The 22566-nt window shown below is 39.3% G+C and overlaps 1 protein-coding gene across 7 annotated transcripts in view; it reads left to right on the plus strand.

Annotated features, from left to right (window-relative positions):
* Nucleotides 1-22566, plus strand: part of LOC128697976 (centromere protein F) — a 266000-nt gene that overhangs the window by 242444 nt on the left and 990 nt on the right. For 4 of the 7 annotated variants that reach the window (XM_070097610.1, XM_070097614.1, XM_070097613.1 and 1 more), the window contains 6 exons: nt 251-364; nt 846-1013; nt 13690-13824; nt 13963-14611; nt 19818-19912; nt 20919-22566. The exon at nt 20919-22566 is cut by the window's right edge and continues 990 nt beyond it. In XM_070097610.1, the coding sequence (XP_069953711.1) occupies nt 251-364; nt 846-1013; nt 13690-13824; nt 13963-14611; nt 19818-19912; nt 20919-21065 (1308 nt within the window). In that variant the 3' untranslated portion in view covers nt 21066-22566. Of the gene's footprint in view, nt 1-250; nt 365-845; nt 1014-13689; nt 13825-13962; nt 14612-19817; nt 19913-20367; nt 20488-20918 lie in introns of all 7 variants that reach the window. The other 3 variants (XM_070097611.1, XM_070097615.1, XR_011393629.1) reach the window with 2 other exon arrangements.

Raw genomic sequence — 22566 nt, forward strand, 5'->3', positions numbered from 1 at the left:
ACAAAATTCGTTTTAAAGGACAGTAAAGGATGTGTAATTGAGTCAAGGTGGTTACAACATAAATTTTGAAAATTTACCCTCGTTTACATTTTTTCATTATGTAGTTTTAAATACTGTATATATAATTTTAGGGTCTTTTAGGTATTATACTGTAAACATTCTGTATATGCTAACACTGTAATAAAAGCTGCATTTAGTCTGATGTATCTTGTCACTTTTGATCTGTAAACTTACTCTATTAATATTATAGGCAACAAACTTAATGATGGAAAAGGCTTCAATGGAAGTAGAAATGGCAAGTCTTAAAGACAAGATTTCATCTGTCACAGAAATGGAAAAATGTCTTATTACTAAAGAAGCAGAAGTAAGTGACATACCATAAAGTTTTTTAAATGTACTCAAATAACTGTCTTGCTAGAAGAGCATAGACATCACAATTCCAATGACTAACTATACTGCAATGTCCCTGCCCATCCTTCAGAGTACAGTCACTACTTTTTTTATTGTCAGGTTTTACTAAATGGTTCATCATTAAGTCCAAGGCTGCTAATGTGTTCAATCTGATTTTTTTTTTTTTAAATTAAATGAAGTATTCAAACAATTTAACATATCATTTTTATTGTATGATCATCCTCTGGATACGTCTTCAGTAATTATAACTTTGCCGACTAAGGTAGTTCCCAGTCCTAGAAATTGAAGAGCACCATAATGTCAGTGTTCATCCTTTACTTCAAACTTATTTCCATTTTCTTAAGAGATATAATTTGAGGCTGTTTATGTCAGATTAATATTGTACTGGTTATTGAAACTTGTGTAACATCAGTCTTTATCTACCTTCTGATCAGATTGAAGAGCTGAGCAATCTTGTGAAGGAGTCACGCACTGACTTAGCGACACTACGAGCAAAGTTCTCTCTTAATCAGAAAATTAGTAGGAAGAAAGAAGAGGAACTGAGGGAATATATGAAGCATATTGATGATATGAAAGAGGAGGCAAACCAATTAAAGCAACAGGTTTGTATTAATTGTTATTATATTCATAGGAAGCTCTAAACCCACAAGGGTTGTACAGTGCCTGAGGAAGGGGATGCAATCAGGTTTAATACAAGGAATGAAAGGGTGGTACCAATTCCTTTGATCAAGAGCCCTTCACCTGCATCAGCACTCCTTACAGGAAAATTTGAAATTTTATTAAGACTAGAATAGGCCAAGACATGAAGCTAGATACTCATAAGATACCTCAAAATGTATATGAATTATTTTGATGGTGTGTAACTTATGACTAAAAGCCTCATTGGTGAGAAATTGAGTATTGTGATGATAGGCACCCAGGGATTATAGTGCTTCATGTAAATAATACTGTACTGTTAATAATTTAACTCTTTCAGTGACCATCGCATAGAACTATGTCATAGAGGTCAGGGTTTGGCACGTAGCTCTGCATCATGAATTTAGTTCACTTGGATCTTTTTTTTTTTTTTTTTAACAAACCAGCCATATCCTGCTGAGGCAGGGTGACCTAAAAAAATAAATGAAAGTTTCTCTTTTTAAATTTAGTAATTTATGCAGGAGAAGGGGTTACTAGACCCTTGCTCCCGACATTGTAGATGCCTCTTATGACACTCATGGCTTACAGAGGAAGAATTCTGTTCCACTTCCCCATGGAGATGAGTGGAAATAAACAAGAAGAACTAGTAAGAAAAATAGAAGAAAACCCAAAAGGGTGTATATATATATGTTGTACATGCATGTGTAGTGTGAGCGAAATGTACCTGGAATCTTGCATGTTTATGAGACAAAAAAAAAAGGCAGCAGCAATCCTGCCTTCAGATAAAATTACAGGTTTCTGTTGTATACTCACTTGGCAGGAAGGTAGTACTTCCCTGGGTGGTTGCTGTCAACCAACCTACTACCTAGGACTTGGATAAGATGGGAACTGTAAATTTTGGCTTAGATACAGGTGCATACATTTGTACAGTGAGTGTACACAGTATAAAAAAAATACTGCCTCAAGCAGTATATGATGGGAAAAACAAAGTTTACTTGTGCTTGGTTTTAAATATTGATTTTGAGGTGTTTTCTAGGATGGCTTTTATGGTTTTATTGGCTGCTTCTTGGTATCATTTGCTAGAATAGAAGACATAGTATCAAAATAGAGATGATATTGGTTGGTTCCAGGAATGGCAGTAGCTTGAAATCGGCCTCAAGTTATTGGAAGTACAGTGGACCCCCGCTTTACGATCAGCTCCGAATGCGACCAATTATGTAAGTGCGTTTGTACGTGTATGTTTGGGGGTCTGAAATGGACTAATCTAATTCACAATATTCCTTATGGGAACAAATTCGTTCAGTAATGGCACCTGAACATACTTCTGGAATGAAATAATATCGTAAACCGGGGGTCCACTGTATTAGATTTTGGTCGATTTTTCTGAGGACAGGCAAGGTTTCTCCCAAACCCCATTCCATCTCCTGGTCTGTTTTATAGGTTTTTACTAGGTCTGTTCAATTAGTTGGATGCCATAAACCATGACCAATAATTTATTCCTGGTAACAGGTTAAATTTTTTGTTTTTGTGTGACGTATTTGAAGTGGAAGGCAAGTGTAATAGAGGGGAGGCCTGGAAGTGTGATTAATAAACAGATAAAATGTTGTTTATTTTGGACTCAAATTTTAAACTGAATTTTTTTAATTTTGCCAAAAATTAGCCAATTCACTGAATTTGTGAAATTTATAGGGTAGTTTTATTAACAGTGTAGCAAAGAATTTGGTTGAATTGAGCAATGGAATTGGCTTAAACTACAGTCATGCACCACCATATATACTACAATGTTCCCATGAGATTAAGATGGAGCTGAAAATTCTTATTGTCAGATGTATAAAAGTACAGTAGATCCTCATTTTTCGTAAGCATTGGCCCCAACGTGGCCACAGTCAGTGTCCCATTGTTTATCAGCAAGTGAGCACGATCCTACATGTTCATACAATACATTTCATAATATTCCATTTGTTTTAGTGCTTGCAACTGCTGTTATTGCTGTTTTACTGCTGAACAGCGGTTTAGTGCCGATGAAGGTAGCATAGGTAGCAATGATACGGCCGTGGACTAGTTTGGCTTTAATTGGATAGGAGTGAGTACACAACGGGCAGTGTGAGGGAGTGACCGCAAGCCAGTCCGTGGAGGGGAAGCACTTGTGTCTATCAAGTCGGTCGGCCTAGGAGTGAGGGCGGATGGGCTCAGCTTCCCACTGACCTGAGTGAGCCTACAGAGGGCAGCACCTAAATGCCGTGAAATATGAACTAGTCAGAGCAGACGGCTAGGCTGTGTGTTCTGACAGTACAGGCTGTCTACATTTGCTCGGCCACGCACCTCGCGTCGTCCTGACGCGACAATACTGGTGGGCCCGCAGGTATAAAGGAATTACTTACACTAGCTACCCCAGAGAGGGACTGGTTTTCGCTCACTAGTAAATCAAAATTGGACATAAAAATGCAACAGGCAAAAAAAAAAACTCCCATCCAGGGGAAGAGAAAACTGGTTTGCCCGCGCTGTTTCATCGAGGAGAGAGTCCGGAGACGTCAGCACTGGAACTAAAATCTTCTATATACAGGTTGTCCGCAGGGCTGAACATCAGTTGACCACTCGTCTACGAACGTTGTTGCACCCTCACATCTGCAAACAATGACTGACAGTAGCATTTCCTAAGGTGTGACATGTGACTCAGAGGGCAGCACTGCCCTGACCGTAATACAGGCTCTTTTTTTTTTATATAAAAACACTGGGTGCACATACCTACAATAATACTATATCCATGGAATTCATTACACTCTGGGTACCCTTCTAAAAGTATTTACATAATTACATGATGTTGTCCACTCTGACTCCATTATCGACTAGCTATACAATGTGTGCGCATTTATACCCATTTCTGCAAGCAAACAATTAGCATAACTAGCGTAGGAGTCAGACAAGTCAGTAGGTACGTCAATGTCACAGAAATGTACTGTTGTCCTGGGTCGCAGGCCATAAGTATGGAGCCTTACTGGGCCGTCTTCCGTAACAGTAGTAGTGGGAGAAGGGATAGACGGGTTGTCCCTAGCATTGGTCTGATTGTGGCGTTGCAACGCACGTGACTCCAGCTCTGCTTCGGCCTGCACATGGTCCACATACTTCATGTGATCAAGGTGGGCTTCCTTGATAGTTCCCGTAGCAATCTCCCTCACCTCGAACTTATTGCCACGGAGCTGTCGTAGGACACGGTAAGGACCCACAAATTTTGGGACAAGTTTGTGCATACCTGGGGTCTGCACTGGGTTGAGCAACATAACTTTGCAACCTGGTTCCACTTTGCTTTCCTTGGCGCGGGCATTGCGCTCAGACGTGAACCTATCAGTAGCTTTCATAAGGTTCTCTCGTACCCACTGGAAGACAAGCTGCGTTGTCCGCATCTTTACTACACTGGGGTTATCAGTATCATAAGTAGGTCTAGGTGGAGCAAACAGAATTTCATATGGTAAGCGCTTGTCATAGCCATACAAAGCAAAATGAGGTGTCTCACCGATCGAGCTGTTGAGGGAGGAATTTAATGTACACAGAACATCTGGGGTAGCCTCATCCCATGTAGTACAACTTGGGTTAACGGTTACCCTGAGCACCTCCAGGACTTTGCGATTTGTACGTTCAGCAAGACCATTACTCGCAGGGTGGCGTGGAGCTACTGGCGCTTGGTGAATGTTGAATCTGGAGCAAAGATCCTGCATTATGCCATTTATAAACTCAGACCCATTGTCTGACAGAAGGACACGTGGGCAAGTATGACGAAGAACAACATGCTCACGGAAAGCACTAGCGACCGTTTCGACGGTTTTATCAGGAATGGGTACTAATTCACTGTACCACGTCAAGTTATCTACCATTACAAGCAGGTGCTTATTTCCCTTCTCCGAGGTTGAGAAGTTCATCAGCAGGTCGACAGAAGTTCTCTCCCAGGGCTCCTTTGTAATGGGATACTTTAGAATGGGGTTAGGATCTGTAATGGTACCCTTGTGCTGTAGGCAAACAACACACTGGTGTACATGCTTGGCAATGTCCACTGCCATCTCAGGCCAGAAATATTTCATTTGTGCCTGTTTGATACTGTGGTCCTTCCCGGGGTGCGCTACACCTGGGACATCGTGGATCAACCTAAGAGTAGCTGGTATCATGGACTCTGGTATCACGGACTCTGGTATCACCAGTTGGTATATGGTTCTGCCGGGGTCCACCAGCTGTGCAACATGGCACAGTACTCCTTGGTTGACCACCAAATCCTTCAGTGGAAAGTGAGACTTGACCTCTAAGTCAACGTTCTTCTTGGTCAGGAAACGAAGGACTGGAGACCACACAGGGTCCTGTCGTTGGGCTCTCTCGAGATCCTCAACAGAGAATGAGTTGCCGGCACTCACGAATGCTATATGCCTCGATAGGGCATCAGCTACAACATTTTGCTTACCTGGGACATAGCAAATTTCAGGGTTGTAGTCACTGAACGTGAGCGACCACCGAGCATGCTTTCCCGAGAGGTTCTTATTCACAAAAAGGGCCAATAAGGGTAAATGATCTGTGTAAATCTTGATAGGATAATGATAGATGATATCCCAAAAATGACTCAGGGCCCATACAATGGCTAAAGCTTCTAGCTCTGTCACTGAATAATTGACTTCCGCTTTAGTAAGGACACGGCTAGCATAGGCAATAGGCTGTTGCTTACCATTAGATTCCTGTGACAAGACTGCACCGATGCCAACTTTGCTGGCATCAGTCGTCAAGGTAAATGCCTTGGTGAAATCAGGGAATCTAAGGGTTGGGGCTGATGTTAACTTGTTCTTAAGAATGACAAAAGCTCGTTCCTGATCACACGTCCACTCAAAAGGGGTATCCTTCTTGAGTAAGCGTGTCAGGGGTGCAGCAATGGTGGAGAAACCTGCGATAAAGGTGCGGTAGAAACCCGCCAGGCCTATGAAGGACCGGACTGCATCCGCCGTCATGGGTCTGGGGAATTTCTGCACGGCCGAGATTTTAGACTCGTCCGTCTTTATGCCATTCTGAGTCACTACATGACCCAGAAATTTTATTTCCTTCCAGAGGAAATGACATTTGGAGAGCTTTACCTTAAGGTTTGCCTGAGCTAGCCTGTCCAATACCCTGTCAAGTTTCTCGAGATGTGACGGGACATCTTGCTACATGACTATGAGATCATCTAGGTAGACCATGAGCGTGCCACCTAGGAGGGTACGGAAAATTGTCGTCATCAAATGACTAAACGTGATTGGGCTTCCGTGCAAGCCGAAGGGCATCCTCCTGAACTGGTAATGACCAGTTGGCGTAGAGAAAGCTGTCAACTCTTTGCTCTCATCATCGAGGGGGATCTGCCAGAACCCTTGAAGAAGGTCAAGAGTTGAAAAGACCTTATTGTCACCGATGTTCTGCAACAGGTCGTTCAGAACTGGCAATGGAAAGCGGTCTGGGATCGTACATGCATTCAGTTTCCTGTAATCGATAACAGGGCGCCAGGTTCCATCTTTCTTGGGGACCAGAATAAGGGGAGCATTCCACGGGGAAGTGGACTCCTCAATAACTCCATCACGGAGCATCCGTGTAATGAGTTCTTCGGCGAAGACTCTTTGCGCATGTGGCAGGCGATACGCAGGTACATAAATGGGTTTAGTACCTTTGTCAAGTGGAATACGGTCAGAGATCAGTGGGGTCAAACCCATCGACTCACCATCTAGTGCTACTGCAGAATGTGCACGATTGAGAACCTGGAGAAGTTTTGGGACCTCTTCAGGATAGTCTGTCAAAGCTAGATCATCTTCCTGCACTGGCTGGGTGTTGGAAGAGTCAGCAGCAGACTCGCCTGGGAGAACTGCACTCACGAGGAAGTCAGCTGGGGCTTCACCCTCCACTCTCACCGGGAGAGGGAATCTGACAAGGTCGACAAGTGAGGTATTCTTCCGCAGGGGAAATTCTCGACTGTGCATGTTGACAACAAGGACTTGCAACTTACCATGTTGCACTGTGTGCAAGGATGGTTCAAGGGAGAGGCCCTTGACTCGGCACATGTCGTTGTCAACCAGCACATGGTCTCCTTCAAAAGCTCTGCTCACGTACACCGTAACAGAAGTGAGCGAGTTAGCTGACAAAGTGACGTCATACTTTGTACAAGCAGTAACTCTGCTCGCTGATACCATGACACGAGTCAGACAGTCGCCTGCCGACAGGGATACTGCGGCTTGACAACTGCTGTTCTCTACAACAGCGTCAGAGTTAGAGTGAAGGTTAGACTAGGCATCCCCAGACTGGGTTTCACTGGTAACTAAGCGCTGATGGCCAGGAGGTGACGGGCAACGAACTCTACTACGAGGTCGATCAGGACAAGAGACCGACCCCAGGGAGAATGTGCTACGGAAACCACCGGTTTCCAACGATTCCAGGCACTGTGCATACTCTGAGACAGAGTAGCACGTAGTGGATCCTAAGCGCACGCCCCAGAAGGGCACATCCACTCCGTTGAATTCTGCTTTCCACTCGGCTGGATCTAAGCGGATCCTAAGGTCTGCCATGGTTTTGAACCCTATGAGCAGGTCACCAGGGAAAACAATACTATCTACGACTAAGAATTTTGCGGACAGCTTGTGACCCTGGACCGCAAATTCTAACGTTGTACGACCACGAACCGTCAGCGGATTACCTGAGACTCCTCTCAAGGTCTGAATGACAGACAGCTCTGTCAACATGGCCGCGTGAAGGCCAATGTCTCGGGAAAGAGTGGAGCGGACAATGTTAACCACCGAACCTGTATCTAGGAAAAGCTGGACAGGCTTATGGTGGACAGTGGACTCGATGAGCGGTCCACACGGGTTGTCATACCGAACATGAAGGCATGACAGGCCGACGAAATCCCCTGAGTCACAGCTGCTTGAGGCTTGACACTTGTTGACGAGGCTCGACCTGGAAGATATGGTACGAGTCTCGGCAATAACGTCAAGACACTCTGTTTCCTCACTGTCGGCAAGCGTATCACTGCCCAGGGCGGCGAATGCATTGCGGACAGGGACGGAATACAGCGACTCCGACAGGGTTACCATGTCTTTTGCTGGTTTCGCGGACGCGCCTCTTCCCCTGAACTAGTGGAAGGGCTTCTACGAGCACGTGCATTGCCCGACGACTGCTTGCTCCACTCAGCTGACAGCATACTTCGCAGCTTGTGACACTCATGGGAGGTATGACTGGAAGTATTGTGGTACATACAGACTCCCTCGCGAGACTGAGCATGGGGACGGTGACGGTTACTTTGATACTGAACGTGGGGATGGTTACGGTTACTTTGATACTGAGCGTGGGGATGGTTACGGTTACTTTGCGGGGACTTAGGTTTGTAACACCGATCGGTAGTGCCCGCGTTTGCCACAGTTGAAACAAGTCACTACGCGCTTAGCAGGTGAGGTTGGAGGTGGTGTTTGCTGGCGACGTTCTGCCTTGGTCCAGGAAGTCGATGACTGCTAAGGCTGGAGATGACGCCGTGACGCCTATGTTCAGATTTTGTGGGAAAAATCTAGGACGAAGATCTATCTCAGGTCCCGTCAAGACGCTGGGAGTAACAGATAACTCTTTAGGCCAGCAGGTGCGTTGGATGACGACGGATGATGTTGACTGGCGTCGACCGATGGTGTTGACCCCACCACCCTGAAGAGGCTCACAATGCCGTTGACTCCGCTGTCACCACTGTTACTGCTGTTCTTACTGCTGAACAGCGGTTTAGTGCCGATGAAGGTAGCGTAGGTAGCAATGATACGGCTGTGGACTAGTTTGGCTTTAATTGGATAGGAGTGAGTACACAACGGGCAGTGTGAGGGAATGACCGCAAGCCAGTCCGTGGAGGGGGAGCACTTGTGTCTATCAAGTCGGTCAGCCTAGGAGTGAGGGCGGATGGGCTCAGCCTCCCACTGACCTGAGTGAGCCTACAGAGGGCAGCACCTAAATGCCGTGAAATATGAACTAGTCAGAGCAGACGGCTAGGCTGTGTGTTCTGACAGTACAAGCTGTCTACACTGCTAAATAAGCCACCATGGGCCCAAAGAAAACTAGTGCCAGCCCTTTGGTAAAGAAGGTGACAACATAATAGAATTAAAGAAAAAGATAGTAGAAAAATACAGAAGTGGTGATGGTAGTGATAGTGGTAGAGGGTGGTAGTGATGTTGGTAAAGGGTGGTAGTGGTTGTGATGGTGGTAGAGGGTGGAAGTGGTAGTGATGGTGGTAGAGGGTGGTAGTGGTTGTCATGGTGGTAGTAATGGAGATTTGTGCATTGTGGAATAGGATGGAAAGATTTGTGGAGGTACATCACCTTAACAAATCTGTTGCAAGCCATGTCAGCAATATGTACAATGACAATGTCTTGTCCCATTTTAGGGAAATTTTAAAGAGATGCCAGAAACAGAGCTCTCTGGACAGATATTTAGTGCCACAGGTGTGCAGTGACTCAAGCTGGTCCTAGTAGCATTAAAAAACAAGGACAGGGAGTAACCCCAGAAAAGGACTTAGTACCTGAAGTCTCTGTGGAAGGGGATTCCCCTTCCAAACAGTAATTTCTTCATCCTCTCCCCTCCTTCTGTCTTCCATACACTAAGAAGAATCTTCAGTAAAGGTAAGTGTCATGTTGTTATTGTTTTATTCTTCATGTCTCATTGTTTTCTGTTGCATGTACATCTATATTTCATGTAAAAAAAAATTTTTTTAATACTTTTGGGGGTCTGCAACAGATTAATTGGATTTACATTATTTCTTATGGGGAAAATGGTTTTGCAAATCGTCAATTTCGCCATTAGTCACACTCTGGAACGGATTAATTACGAAAATGAGGATCCACTGTATAGCACATACAATTGTATACAGTACATAATACTTGTTAATGATGATAAACAACTACAGCCTCTCCTCACTTAACGATGGAGTTCTGTTCCTAAGACAACATCGGTAAACGAATTCATTGCTAAGTGAGGAGCATACTATAATAGTAGTGAGTTTATATCACACCCATCTTTGATATTGTTTTAATGTCACCTTTGTACCATTTATAACATTTCTGGTATATTTTTAAATGTTTATACAGTAGTGTACTGTACATTGTAATAAACAGAATAGAGAAAACCGGCTCTAATATGCATTATATAGGTGTGCATACTGGTCAGAGAGCCCGTCATAAGTCCGAGGAGTCAGTAAATGAGTATGTCGCTAAGTGAGGAGAAGCTGTATGTTACTGGGTTACATATTTACAATATTGTACAGGTCTCCCTCAATATTCGTGTTTTCCACTTTCACGGGCTTTGAACATTCGCGAATTCCCAGCCGCCCAATCATATTTAAAATATGTCATTACATATGTTAGGAATTGTAGTGGTGGCAGAGTTTGTTTGGAGATAGGACAAGATAGTCCTTCAGTATGACACTAATATCAACTCTACAGCTTATTTATCTATCACAGTTCGTCTAATATCACATAATAAATAATATTAATAACATTGAAACATGACATGTATTCTAGAATGAAAAAAATTTATCTATCACAGTTCGTCTAATATCACATAATAAATAATATTAATAACATTGAAACATGACATGTATTCTAGAATGAAAAAAATATGTCATTAAGTATGTAATGAGTGGTTGGGTGTTTAAGGGCCACTGAGAGAATAAACCGTACGTAGTGGTGGTGGGAGGCGGTAGAGACGGCGGTGTTGTCAGTCACCCTATATAACTCCAACAATATTGGAGGAGTTAGGCTCGTGCTGTCCTTTTTCTATTGATTAATCGCTTAACTTATTTGCTACACTGTTAGTGCTACACTTTATCGCTGGCTGGTGCTATAGCCTTTATCGACTAGTGCTGCTTTAGTATCATACATATCGAAGAGTCACTGAAGAAGGCACATTCTCTCCTCTCTCTTCCTCCTCCACTTTGGTACTCTGTTATGAGTTCTTTCTTGAATTCTATGGTCTTTCTCACCTTCTTTACCAAAGGGCTGGCACTAGTACAATATTTACAATGTTTTCATGTGTTTTATGATTGTTCATGGTTCAGTAGGATAAGGAAGCAGTATTGTATTATATTTCCCTACAATATATTGGGGCACCAAACATTCGTGATTCTTCAACATTCGTGAGGCTCTTGATCCCCTAACCCTTGCGAATGTTGAGGGAGACCTGTACTTTTTATTGTTATTCTAGAGTGTACTCTTTCTATTCATAAAAAAGTTTACTGTAAGGTAGTATGCTATGTTATGCTGGTAGCATCTTCATACATCTCATTTTTACCTCATCTCTTGATAGTATCATTTTCCCTTGTACTTAATTTAATCTTGTGTTATTTGGTTCATCATGGCCCCTAAGCATACAAAATCCATTGCCATGTTGCCATACCTGAAAAAGAGGCAAGATAAAAAAAAGACTAAGAACCATAAAGAAGATTCACAGTGAAGGGTTTAGCAGCTTTTGCAGACCTCAGCAAGCTCCTAAAAAAAGTTTGAAAACATGAACCTTAACATCAGTTTTTTTCATTAATAGAGGAATGTTCATGGTGTATTATCTACTTACAAGCAAATCTACGATGAAAAAATAAACAGTTGGCTACAGTATTCGGTACAGTAACATAACATGCTGTAAAGGTTTGTATCCTAGGAGCAGTAGGATATATCATATAACCTAGGTGTGAAGTAGGCTATATCATCTAGGTTTGTGTATTTACACTCTATGACGTTTCCACAATGACGAAATTGCCTAACCACGCATTTCTTAATGTATCCCCATCATTAAGCAATGCATGACTGTAGTATTCGTTCGGCAAAATTGTCTTTGTAAATTGTGCCCAGATTGCTAACTTTGCATCTCAGTAATTCTATAAGTTTTCTATCAAATTTTGTATTGCTAGTCTTTTTTTTTTTTTCTTTTTTTTTTCTCAACATATCAGTTGTCTCCCACTGAAGCAGGGTGACCCAAAAAGAAAGAAAATCCCCAAAAAGAGAATGCTTTCATCATTATTCAACACTTTCACCTCACCCGTACAGTCACTGTCATTGCAGAGGCGCTCAGATACGACAGTTTAAAAGTCAACCCCCAAACTGCCAATATCCCAAACCCTTCCTTTAAAGTGTAGGCATTGTACTTCCCATTTCCAGGACTCAAGTCCGGCTAACCGGTTTCCCTGAATCCCTTCACAAAATATTACCCTGCTCACACACCAGCAGCTTGTCAGGCCCCAAAAACCATTTGTTTCCATTACCTTCAGAAAAAGATTCTCTATCATTTCAGAAGTTTTTTTTTTTAATGTGGACACTGTGAGCACTTTTAATTTTGGGGTTCTGGACAATGAAAGGGTTAAACATGTGAAAAATTTTTGGAATGATTGTGAAGTGAATGGATACATGTCCAAAGGAATTGAACTGAGCAATGTATATATTTTAGTAATTTGCTAAATAAATTGCTAGTTCCAACTAGGTACTGGATGTTGCAAGCAAAACTCATGGCTTGTACCTTGAAAGAGAATATGTTAAAGATATTTGTTTAGCTTAGCTTCGATTTTCACATTTAGTACAGTAATTGAATTCTAAAATTTCAGCACTTATAAATTTTGATAGTTTAATACCTTTGTTTTGAAAGTGTGGCACACTGGAAGATTCTGTAGAAAATACTTACTGAATAATTACAGGGTTTGTTCTCTTAAGACTTTGTGGACAGGCTGAGGCTTACTTTAGCAAACATATTCTAGTAGAAAGTAGACAAAAGAGAATAAGAGAAAGTCGTATATAATACTAAAAAAAAAAGAACTTAAAATGGGAAAAGAGGTAATTGACAGAAATATGTAGAGGTACTTTAAGTTTGCAGGGTTCAAGTTATAGCTCCTGGTCTTGCCTCTTAACTCCAATTGACTAGCTTTATTGATTTCTGACCTTGAAACTGTGGGTAACCCCACACCATCTCCCAATCTCCACACTCGAAATTTTACGCCTGATATTCACACCACACATTTTTCTCAAACGTGACATCACTGCCTCCAGCCTCCTCCTTGCTGCAAAATGTTTAAGCTTTATTAATGTTTTGAATATACTGTACAGGGCAAGAAAATTACACAAAATATTCATGGAATTTTGAATAGTTAATGGCCTAGATTATGTACAGAAAAACCTAATGTATGCATAAATTTAGAATTTTTTAAATCAGAACATATATTTAATGTACGTGTGTTGTAAGAGGCAACTAAAATGCCAGGAGCAAGAGACTATTAACCTCTTCTCCTGTATATATTACTAAATTTAAAAAGAGGAACTTGTTTTTCTTTTTGGGCAACCCGCCTCGGTGGGATACGGCTGGTTTGTTGAAACAAGAATACAGTGGTACCCAGAGTTTCGTACAGCTCCCAACTCGAACAATTATGTAAGTGTATTATTGTAAGTGCTTTTGTTAGTGTATTTTTGGGGGTCTGAAACAGACTAATCAATTTACATTATTCCATATGGGAACAAATTCATTCGGCAATGGCACTCGAACAGCCTTCTGGAATGAATTATGGCCCAAACTCAAGGTACCACTGTATATTTAATGTAGTGAAAGAAAATATGTAATGGTCAAGATAAAATCTAATTAATACTCTCTACATAGGTGAATATTGCAGAGGAAAGGTCAACCAGTCACCATAAACAACTGGAGAAAGTGACACAACAAGTGGCTCACTGGCAGAACCGTTTTAATAAAAAGAACACAGAAGCAGAGGAAGAGGCATCTAAGCACATTGAGGTGAATGAATTTACTTTTAGTGTAGTATAATATAAGTGTGCAGTTGTTGATAATGGAATGAATTCTCTAATATATTTATGATTTTTTGTGACTTAAAGCAATATAAAATATAGATTTAAAATGACACTTTTGTTTCAGATAATAAATAAAATGCTTGATCTTGAAGAAAGAAATGAATCTTTGGAATCAAAGGTTGTAATTCTCCAAGCCCAAATAAAGAAGCTGAAATCTAATAATAGTAAAGAAATTTCTCAAACTGAGACAGGTAGACAGAAAAGAAATAGTAATGTGATATCAGATGCATCATCTTCACATATAAAAGAAGCAACAGGCATTCAGCCTTCACAAGGATCAGATAGTCAAGAAATTGTGGGCAGTTCACAGACTCCAGTAGCCAAGAATTCTTCCTCATACCAAATTACTCGACGTGCAGTGACACGTCGGGCGACTATGCTCTCTCTCTTAAATAGTTCTGCATCGTCTTCGCCCAAAGCCTCTTCAAGCAGCCCTCAAGAAGGACGAACTAGATTACGCAGATCTCGAGGTGGTAATTTGGATGGAACGTCTAGCATAAAGTTATCTCATGAAAATAAAATGCGAATGCGGCGTTCTCACTCAGACCTTTTAAGTGGTACAGCTCCTTTAGATAATGAAACCATGAAGCAAGCCATGAAGCGAGTCTCTGCCTCCACATCATCTTTAAAATGTCAGAAAAAGCGCAGGTCAGGCACAGATAAACCTGGGTTGCCTGGCTTTGCAGAGACCCTCTCAACAAAGTTGAAGAAAGGTAAGTTAAATACACACACAGTTTCTTTTGAGGTGGTACCTTGATAACTGGTGATAATGCTGATATTCTCTTGGCTTTTGCTGGGTTATTTCTCTGGCCTCTGCTAAAAAAAAAAAAAAAACCTCAGTTGTGCTTTTCCATTCTTATACAAAGGCTGTGCTGTGTGACCCTTTTGGGTTTAGTGCTTAAATTTATCATAGTAATAATAATAATTTTTATGTAAGTGCAATATGTGTATGTGTGTGTGTGCTTGCACTTTTAGCAAAAATGCATGAGCATGTTAAATATAAATAAATCGAGTGGAGACAAATGGTTTTTATGACGATGTATTATTGGAGTGTGAGCAAAGTAACATTTATGAAGGGATTCAGGGAAACCAGTTAGTCAGACTTGAGTCCTGGAAGTGGGAGGTACAGTGCCTGCATTGTGAAGGAGTATTGATATGTTGCAGTTTTTTAACTAATGTAGGTGTGCCCGTGGCAAGACAGGTGGAGTGAATGATGATGAGTGTTTCTTTTTTGGGTTGCCCTTCTTCAGTGGAAAATGGCCAATGTGTTAATAAAAAAAGGTAAAAAAATATATATGCAGTAGCTTGAGCACTTATTGAATGATGCCCACTTATTTTACTATAAACAATTCTATGTAATTACATTTTTTTTTTTTTTTTCAACAAGTCGGTCGTAATTGTAACATTCACCTTGGATTATTTTCTGTAACACCAAGATGTTTTCATTTGCTTGTGTACTATAATTTTTTTTTTCTCTTGGTGTGCTTATCTGTCTTTTAATTAGTTACCTGCTTTTTATAATTTATATAGTTAAAACTCAACTCTAACTCTTGGCCCCCTCTCCTTAATTTTTGAGCAAATGACATGAATTAGCCTTGTCATATTTACTTATTTTTTAATCTGTATACAGTTGACTGTTTATTCCTCAGCTCCACAATAATGGCAAACCAATTTTTTTTAGGTTTTGAAATTGTAAAAAAAAAATATATACATATATGGATTTAGAAAAGGCATATGATAGAGTGGATAGGGGAGCAATGTGGCAGATGTTGCAAGTATATGGAATAGGTGGTAAGTTACTAAATGCTGTAAAGAGTTTTTATGAGGATAGTGAGGCTCAGGTTAGGATGTGTAGAAGAGAGGGAGACTACTTCTCGGTAAAAGTAGGTCTTAGACAGGGATGTGTAATGTCACCATGGTTGTTTAATATATTTATAGATGGGGTTGTAAAAGAAGTAAATGCTAGGGTGTTCGGGAGAGGGGTGGGATTAAATTATGGGGAATCAAATACAAAATGGGAATTGACACGGTTACTTTTTGCTGATGATACTGTGCTTATGGGAGATTCTAAAGAAAAATTGCAAAGGTTAGTGGATGAGTTTGGGAGTGTGTGTAAAGGTAGAAAGTTGAAAGTGAACATAGAAAAGAGTATGGTGATGAGGGTATCAAATGATTTAGATAAAGAAAAATTGGATATCAAATTGGGGAGGAGGAGTATGGAAGAAGTGAATGTTTTCAGATACTTGGGAGTTGACATGTCGGCAGATGGATTTATGAAGGATGAGGTTAACCATAGAATTGATGAAGGAAAAAAGGTGAGTGGTGCATTGAGGTATATGTGGAGTCAAAAAATGTTATCTATGGAGGCAAAGAAGGGAATGTATGAAAGTATAGTAGTACCAACACTCTTATATAGGTGGATGTAGTGTAGTGATGCATTATATATAATACAATACTTATGGCTAAAAGGTTACATAAATAATATTTCTTGCCTTAAATTCTGGCTGCTGGTGTATGCCATTGATTCTGAAAGGAATGGAGAGGGATAATGTGGCCCTTCTGGGCTGAGGTGGAAGGTTGTGAATTGTTCGCTGAGGTCCTTGTACTGATACTGATGGTTGTACTGGATTATTGGGGAATTCTGCAATGCATTTTTGGTCTGTTTTTGCTGTGCAGTACTTTACACAGCTGATGGTAAGACATCACATGATCCCATTACAGAGCAGTGCTTTTATCTTGGTCAGGGTTCTCTTCATTGAAAAAGTCTGCAAATTTACTGATATCATGGAAGTTCTCATGTAACTGTTGTAGCATTAGCTGTTTCTCTGTAGGTTCTTCATCATCCTCATCTGTTATCTGTTTCCCTTGTATTTGGGCATTGAGGTCTGCCACCATTTCCTGTGGATTTTTCTTCCTCATCATCTAACAGTTCATTTACATCATCTTCCTGCATATCTTCAAAGCCCACACCTGGCAATCTCCTTACCAGTTGAACAGTTTTCTGGACCTGGTTCTCAACTGAGGAAACTGAAAATACTCATCACTCTAGGCCATTTTATGTTGATTGGCACATTAATGGCATCTGTAATGTTTAGTTTACACTCGAAGTCTGGCACTCCAAGCACTGTGTTAGCATCCATTGCTTCAGTGAGTTTCTGCATCACTTTTCGTGTGTAGTTATACTTGGTGGTAAAAAAAAACCTTTACGTGTAAATGCACATCCACCAAGTATTTTGGAAGAGTATGTGAATTACCAAGAGTGAAGAGAACCTTGAATTCAAGGTTCTTCAAATGAAGCAGGAGAAAGCTGGTAGGCCCACATGTGAGAGAATGGGTCTGTGTGGTCAGTGTGCACCATATAAAAAAATCCTACAGCACCCAGTGCATAATGAGAAAAAAAACTGACCATTTTTTTTTTTAATTAAAATGCCAACTTTGTGGTCTATTTTTGTATAGTATTTATGGTTGTATTCTCGTTTTCTTGGTCTCATTTGATGGAATGGAAAACATTTTATAGAAATAGAGGCGATTTTGATTGGTTTTACTATGAAAAGAACCTTGAAATGGAGCTCAAAGTAGGTTAAATGTTTGATTTTTGCCTATGTTCAAAGGTAAACAAATGATGTCATTTTCAAATAAATGGCAAACTAGCCATTCTAATATGCGGTCATGAATGGGTTGATGTTATTTATACAATTATTATAATATTGCAGTAGTCTGCATAACAGTAAATCTTCTATTTTTTGAGTAAAAATTCAAAATAGAAAGCAAGAGTAATATCAGAGGGGTCTGGAGACGTAACTGACAAACAAAGAAAATGTTATTTTAGAGCCAGGAATGTCTGCATTGTTCATTCTGGACCCTATTTTGAAATTGTCATATTTTTTAATTTTCATGAAATTGGCCAAATTGCAAATTTCTGACCGCATTATTGGGTAGTTGAAATCGGTAAATGGGCAGTTTCTTGTACTCAATCAATAGAAAAAATGGAGTTCTAAAGAAATAGCTATGAGTTTGGTCGATTGGAACATTGGAATTAGCTGAAAATAGGGCTCAAAGTGGGCGAAATCGCCGAGGTCGCTAACTTTGGAAAAGCGTAATTCTGACAGTTTTCCATCAAATTTCGTTCTTTTGGTGTCATTACAATTGGGAAAAGATTCTCTATCATTTCATAAGAAAAAAAAAATTTTTATGGAAATTTTGCGACACCAGGAGACACCTCAGGATTTGGGATTCCAACAGTCAAGGGGTTAAACCAGTCAGTAAATACAATAAAGACTTATCTCATCAGCATTAGACACTTACTGTGGCTCATGGCCACCCTGAGAAATAATTTCCTCCAATTCATTAGGGAATTTCCTGCAGCCATGTGGTCAGCAGAAGCACTTACACTAGAAAATTTAATATGCAACCAATTGTGCAGTTTACACTTTTGGAACTAGCCTGTACTAAACAGATACTCTTGCCAGGCCTTCCTCACACACAGTTTGATAGTACTTTAAGCTTTCTTTCTTTATAAGGATGAAATTAAGTGGTGGTACTTTTTTGGTTTTCTACTCAATCCACTTCCTCAGTAATTTTTCCATCTTATTTAGCTGTTATGACCTGTGTGTCATTCTTTTCAGGAGGTCACAACCTAAACTACTTATTGCACAAGTTATTATCTTTTCATTCCTTTTAATTGAACTAACTGATGCCTCATTGAGACCACAGGCTGTCAATCACAGGGGCACCACTTTTAAACTTATCTATGATCCTGAATTTTTTTTTTTAAATACCAGGACTTTCATGCCACTTCCTGCATCACTTCCATCCTTCTTGAGTATAATGGTTACTATCTACACACTAGATATGATGAAAATATTAAAAAGCAGTTCAGTAACACAGCTGAGCACAGTATGGGATTCGTGTGCACAGAGAACTGAGGCTAGGCTGCAGCTAGGCCTCGCCCACAAAGACTGGCTTGACCTGCAGGCTGGATGCAAGGAAAGCTCCTACAGCATTCTATATTTTTCCCCTAAATTAATACTGTCATAAATGAGCATCATAGTGAGATGATCGAAAAATTGCATTTTTTTTACCGTCATATAGCAAAAATGTACTAATAGATCACATCTTAATTAGTTTTCTATTGTATAGTCAGCTTCCACAGTGTTGTTTAAGTCTTCCAATTTTTTTTATTTTCATATGGAAGTTTTGGGATGTTCCTGTGCCTCTGATGGATGTGTAACTTCCACCCATGCCCTTAATGTTCTATCCTTGTCTTTGCCCTGGAATATTTGTCATAATATTCTCTGGTGTTATAGATACAAGACACCCATCCCTCATTCTTTTTTCAGAACTCAGACATCATTTGGCTGCATTATATTTGATTTGTCCAAATTTCACTTTGTATTTGACTTGAGGGTTCCACACTGGTTTGTATACTCAAGAATAGGTTTCAAAGAAAGATTGTGGAAACTAGGCCTATTGGCAATTGGGGAAATGAAGTACAAGGGAGATTATTACTATAATATAAGAAGACAGGATGAACAAGGATAAACTCTACCAGGAATGTAACAAGTACAAAAGACTGGTAAAGAAACAGAACGAACTAGTCAATGGCATTAGGAAGCAGATTATAGATGGGTTCAAAAATACTTATGGCTGCTCTTGATTGCATCAGTCAGTTGAAAGCTACAAGGTTCAGCCAGGAGCTAGAGCTCGACTCATCCCCAGCTCTAATAGACAATTAAATATTTGCACAACCATGTTAAAAAAAAAAAAAAAGAATCAAATTTCAAAGTTTTACTGGGACAAGCATGTGTTCTGGTCTCATGTGGCTTTAACAAACATGATACAAAACAGATTGTTGGGGTGTTTAGAGTGTGATTAATATTGTCCCTCTGTGATTATTTATCTTTTACATGCTCTTAATAGGACTGAATGATTTGCCCTCTGATCTAGAGAGCCCTGGAGTAGTACAGAGATCAACCACCTTGGCCAAGAAAATGAGAGCTGGTGAAAAGTTACAGGTTAGTATAATGTCTATAAACTAAATTTTTATCTGAATCTAGAGGTAACATTCAGGTCTTTCCCAGTCTTTATCTACTGGTTTGCAGTATATACCAGCTGTATTCACATTGTACATGTGATGGTTCATGTGTATGTATAACTTCTTAGATTACTGAGAGTTTTTTTCATGTTAAATACCATGAGCAGAATTGACTAGGTTCATTTTAAATTAAAAGTTCTGTAAAGTTAAAAAAAAAATGTAAAAAGATAATCACATTTAAAACAAATTGTGATTTTTTTTTTCCTTGAGTAAATAGTGTAAACAATAATAATGTGTGCCGGATACAGACAAAAATATCTTTATAATTGCATTTCAGTATACTTTAGTGTCATAAATTTGAGTTGCTTTTATGTTAGTTATTGGTATTTGCTCTATTTTTCTTGTTTTCCTTTCTATACCTTTCTCCTTTTCCAGACTTTACTATAACTGGAAATAACATAATGGGTATGGATTGATAGTGTAGGTGTTGCGGCCACTAGCTGTTATACTGTGGGGATGGATTCAGTTTTATGTGGACAAATAATAACCTTGCAGGTAATTATTAGTGAAGATTATATCATTATTATTTCTATCTTTGGGACTTCTGTTATATTCACTGGCTTTAGAATAAGTAATTTACTTTTGTATTGATTTCTGAACAGGGGCAATGCTAGAATTTCTATCCTGAGGAGCTTAGGGGTGGCTATATGGTTGGAAGGGGGCTAGGAGACTTGTTTTGAAGTGGTTGTTGCTATTTCTATTTTTAATTGGGAGAAGCATCCCAAAGCTCCCCTTGGTGCTACCACTGTTTCTGAAGTAGTGTATAATTGAAAATTCTATGATAGTTCCCAAGATCTAGCAGGATTTCATAAAGTACTGTATCTGCTTATTAGTTTTAAAATATCTTATTGACACTGTTCTTGCACATAGGTGAGCCATTTGTTTTCTAACCATATTTTGATTGTATGTTACTTATCTTTTCTTAGGAGGGTGGCCCTCTCAAATACTTGAACCCCAACAGTCCTATTCACGTCAGTAGTAGACGTTCTCACAGTCACAGATCCTCAAATGTCGTCACTCGCTCGAAAGCTCCATGTTCAGCAGCCCATGGGGAGGAATGCAAAACTCAATGATATAAGTGAATGTTTTGTATTTTTTTAAATGGAAACTGTAGCTTGAGTTTTATACTTTTTATTTACTGAAGAATATATATAGTGTGTGTACATGAGTGACAGCTTGAAGATGATCAGTGTTTCATATACATGCTATTGTTAACATTCACATAAGTTTCTTACTATGTAAGAAACCTATGTGAATGTTAACAATAGGTTTGGCTGTTCATGAACTGTAAGTTTGAAATAATATTTTCTTTCAAGAAAAACCAGTGAAAAGAAACACACATCACATACTTTTGATTATGAATTTTACAACTACAGTATTTTCTTTTTCACACTCAAAAAAAGAAAAAAATATTTAAACAGTGCTTGTTCATTTGTAATTTATATTTTTTTTTATTTTTTGTAGTATACATTATTCTGATTTTCTTTCACCCTAATACGTACATTTGTAAGCACTGTAATCGTGAAAATGAGAGTACAGTATATTTGTATTATTGAACTACAGTACAATATCATGAATTTTTATGATTTTTAAAAGGTTTTTATATACTTTAAAAATTAAACATAAGTTTCTTTCTGTGTGTAAACTAGAATAGTAGAGAATCTTTTATTTTTATATAAATATATATTAATTTATATATTTTATATATAAAATATATATTTATATACAGAACTGTATTTGTCTTTCTAGACTTTCTCTCCTGGTAAAGAAAAATTTCTCATTGACAGACTGGAAAATTTTTGTTGTTTGCTTGCTCATGATTCAAAGAATGGTATATGTAACTTAGATTGATGCCTCAGTTTGGTCATGATGGTAACACACTTCTGCAGATATGTATTGCCATAAGTGTAATCATTGCTTCTATGCTGAGTGACGTTAGATACTGTGTAAACTGTTCTGTCTCATTGATTTGAACCGGTGACATACACTGTATTTTGTAATACTGAATTAGTAATATTTTTTTTATTTATTGAGAAAAGTGATTGTAAAATTTATTTTATTTTAGTAAGTTCCTGTTTTTTGTATTTACCTGAAACTTGAAACATTTATATATTTTCATAAAAGCTTCTTGACTTTTAACCCGTAAACGGTCCAAGCAGATCTACGTTCACATCTGTATTGATAAAGCCACTGGATGGCGAAACGTCTACTACAATAAAGATATCCAGATGTTGCACATGTGTCTTAACCTTCACTTATCTGAATAATGTACATAGTTTCTATTTATATTTTTTTGTAACACATCAGCCATCTTCCACAGAGGTAGGGTTACCAAAGAATAAAGGAAACTCATTCATCATTGTTCATTAATAGCTGTCTTGCCTGAAATTAGATAAAGAATATAACAGCTAAGGAACACATCTCCAATTATGACATGGGCAAATATAGTCCAAGTAATTTACAGTTTTCAGGAATATATTAACATTATAAGTTCGGCCTTACTCTTTCCTTGGCTATAAAACTTTAAAAAGTAGTGAAAAATTTATCTTAGAAGCAAACTGAAAATCAGTATAT

This window comes from Cherax quadricarinatus, chromosome 58, assembly GCF_038502225.1.
Source record: "Cherax quadricarinatus isolate ZL_2023a chromosome 58, ASM3850222v1, whole genome shotgun sequence".
Lineage (NCBI taxonomy): Eukaryota > Metazoa > Arthropoda > Malacostraca > Decapoda > Parastacidae > Cherax > Cherax quadricarinatus.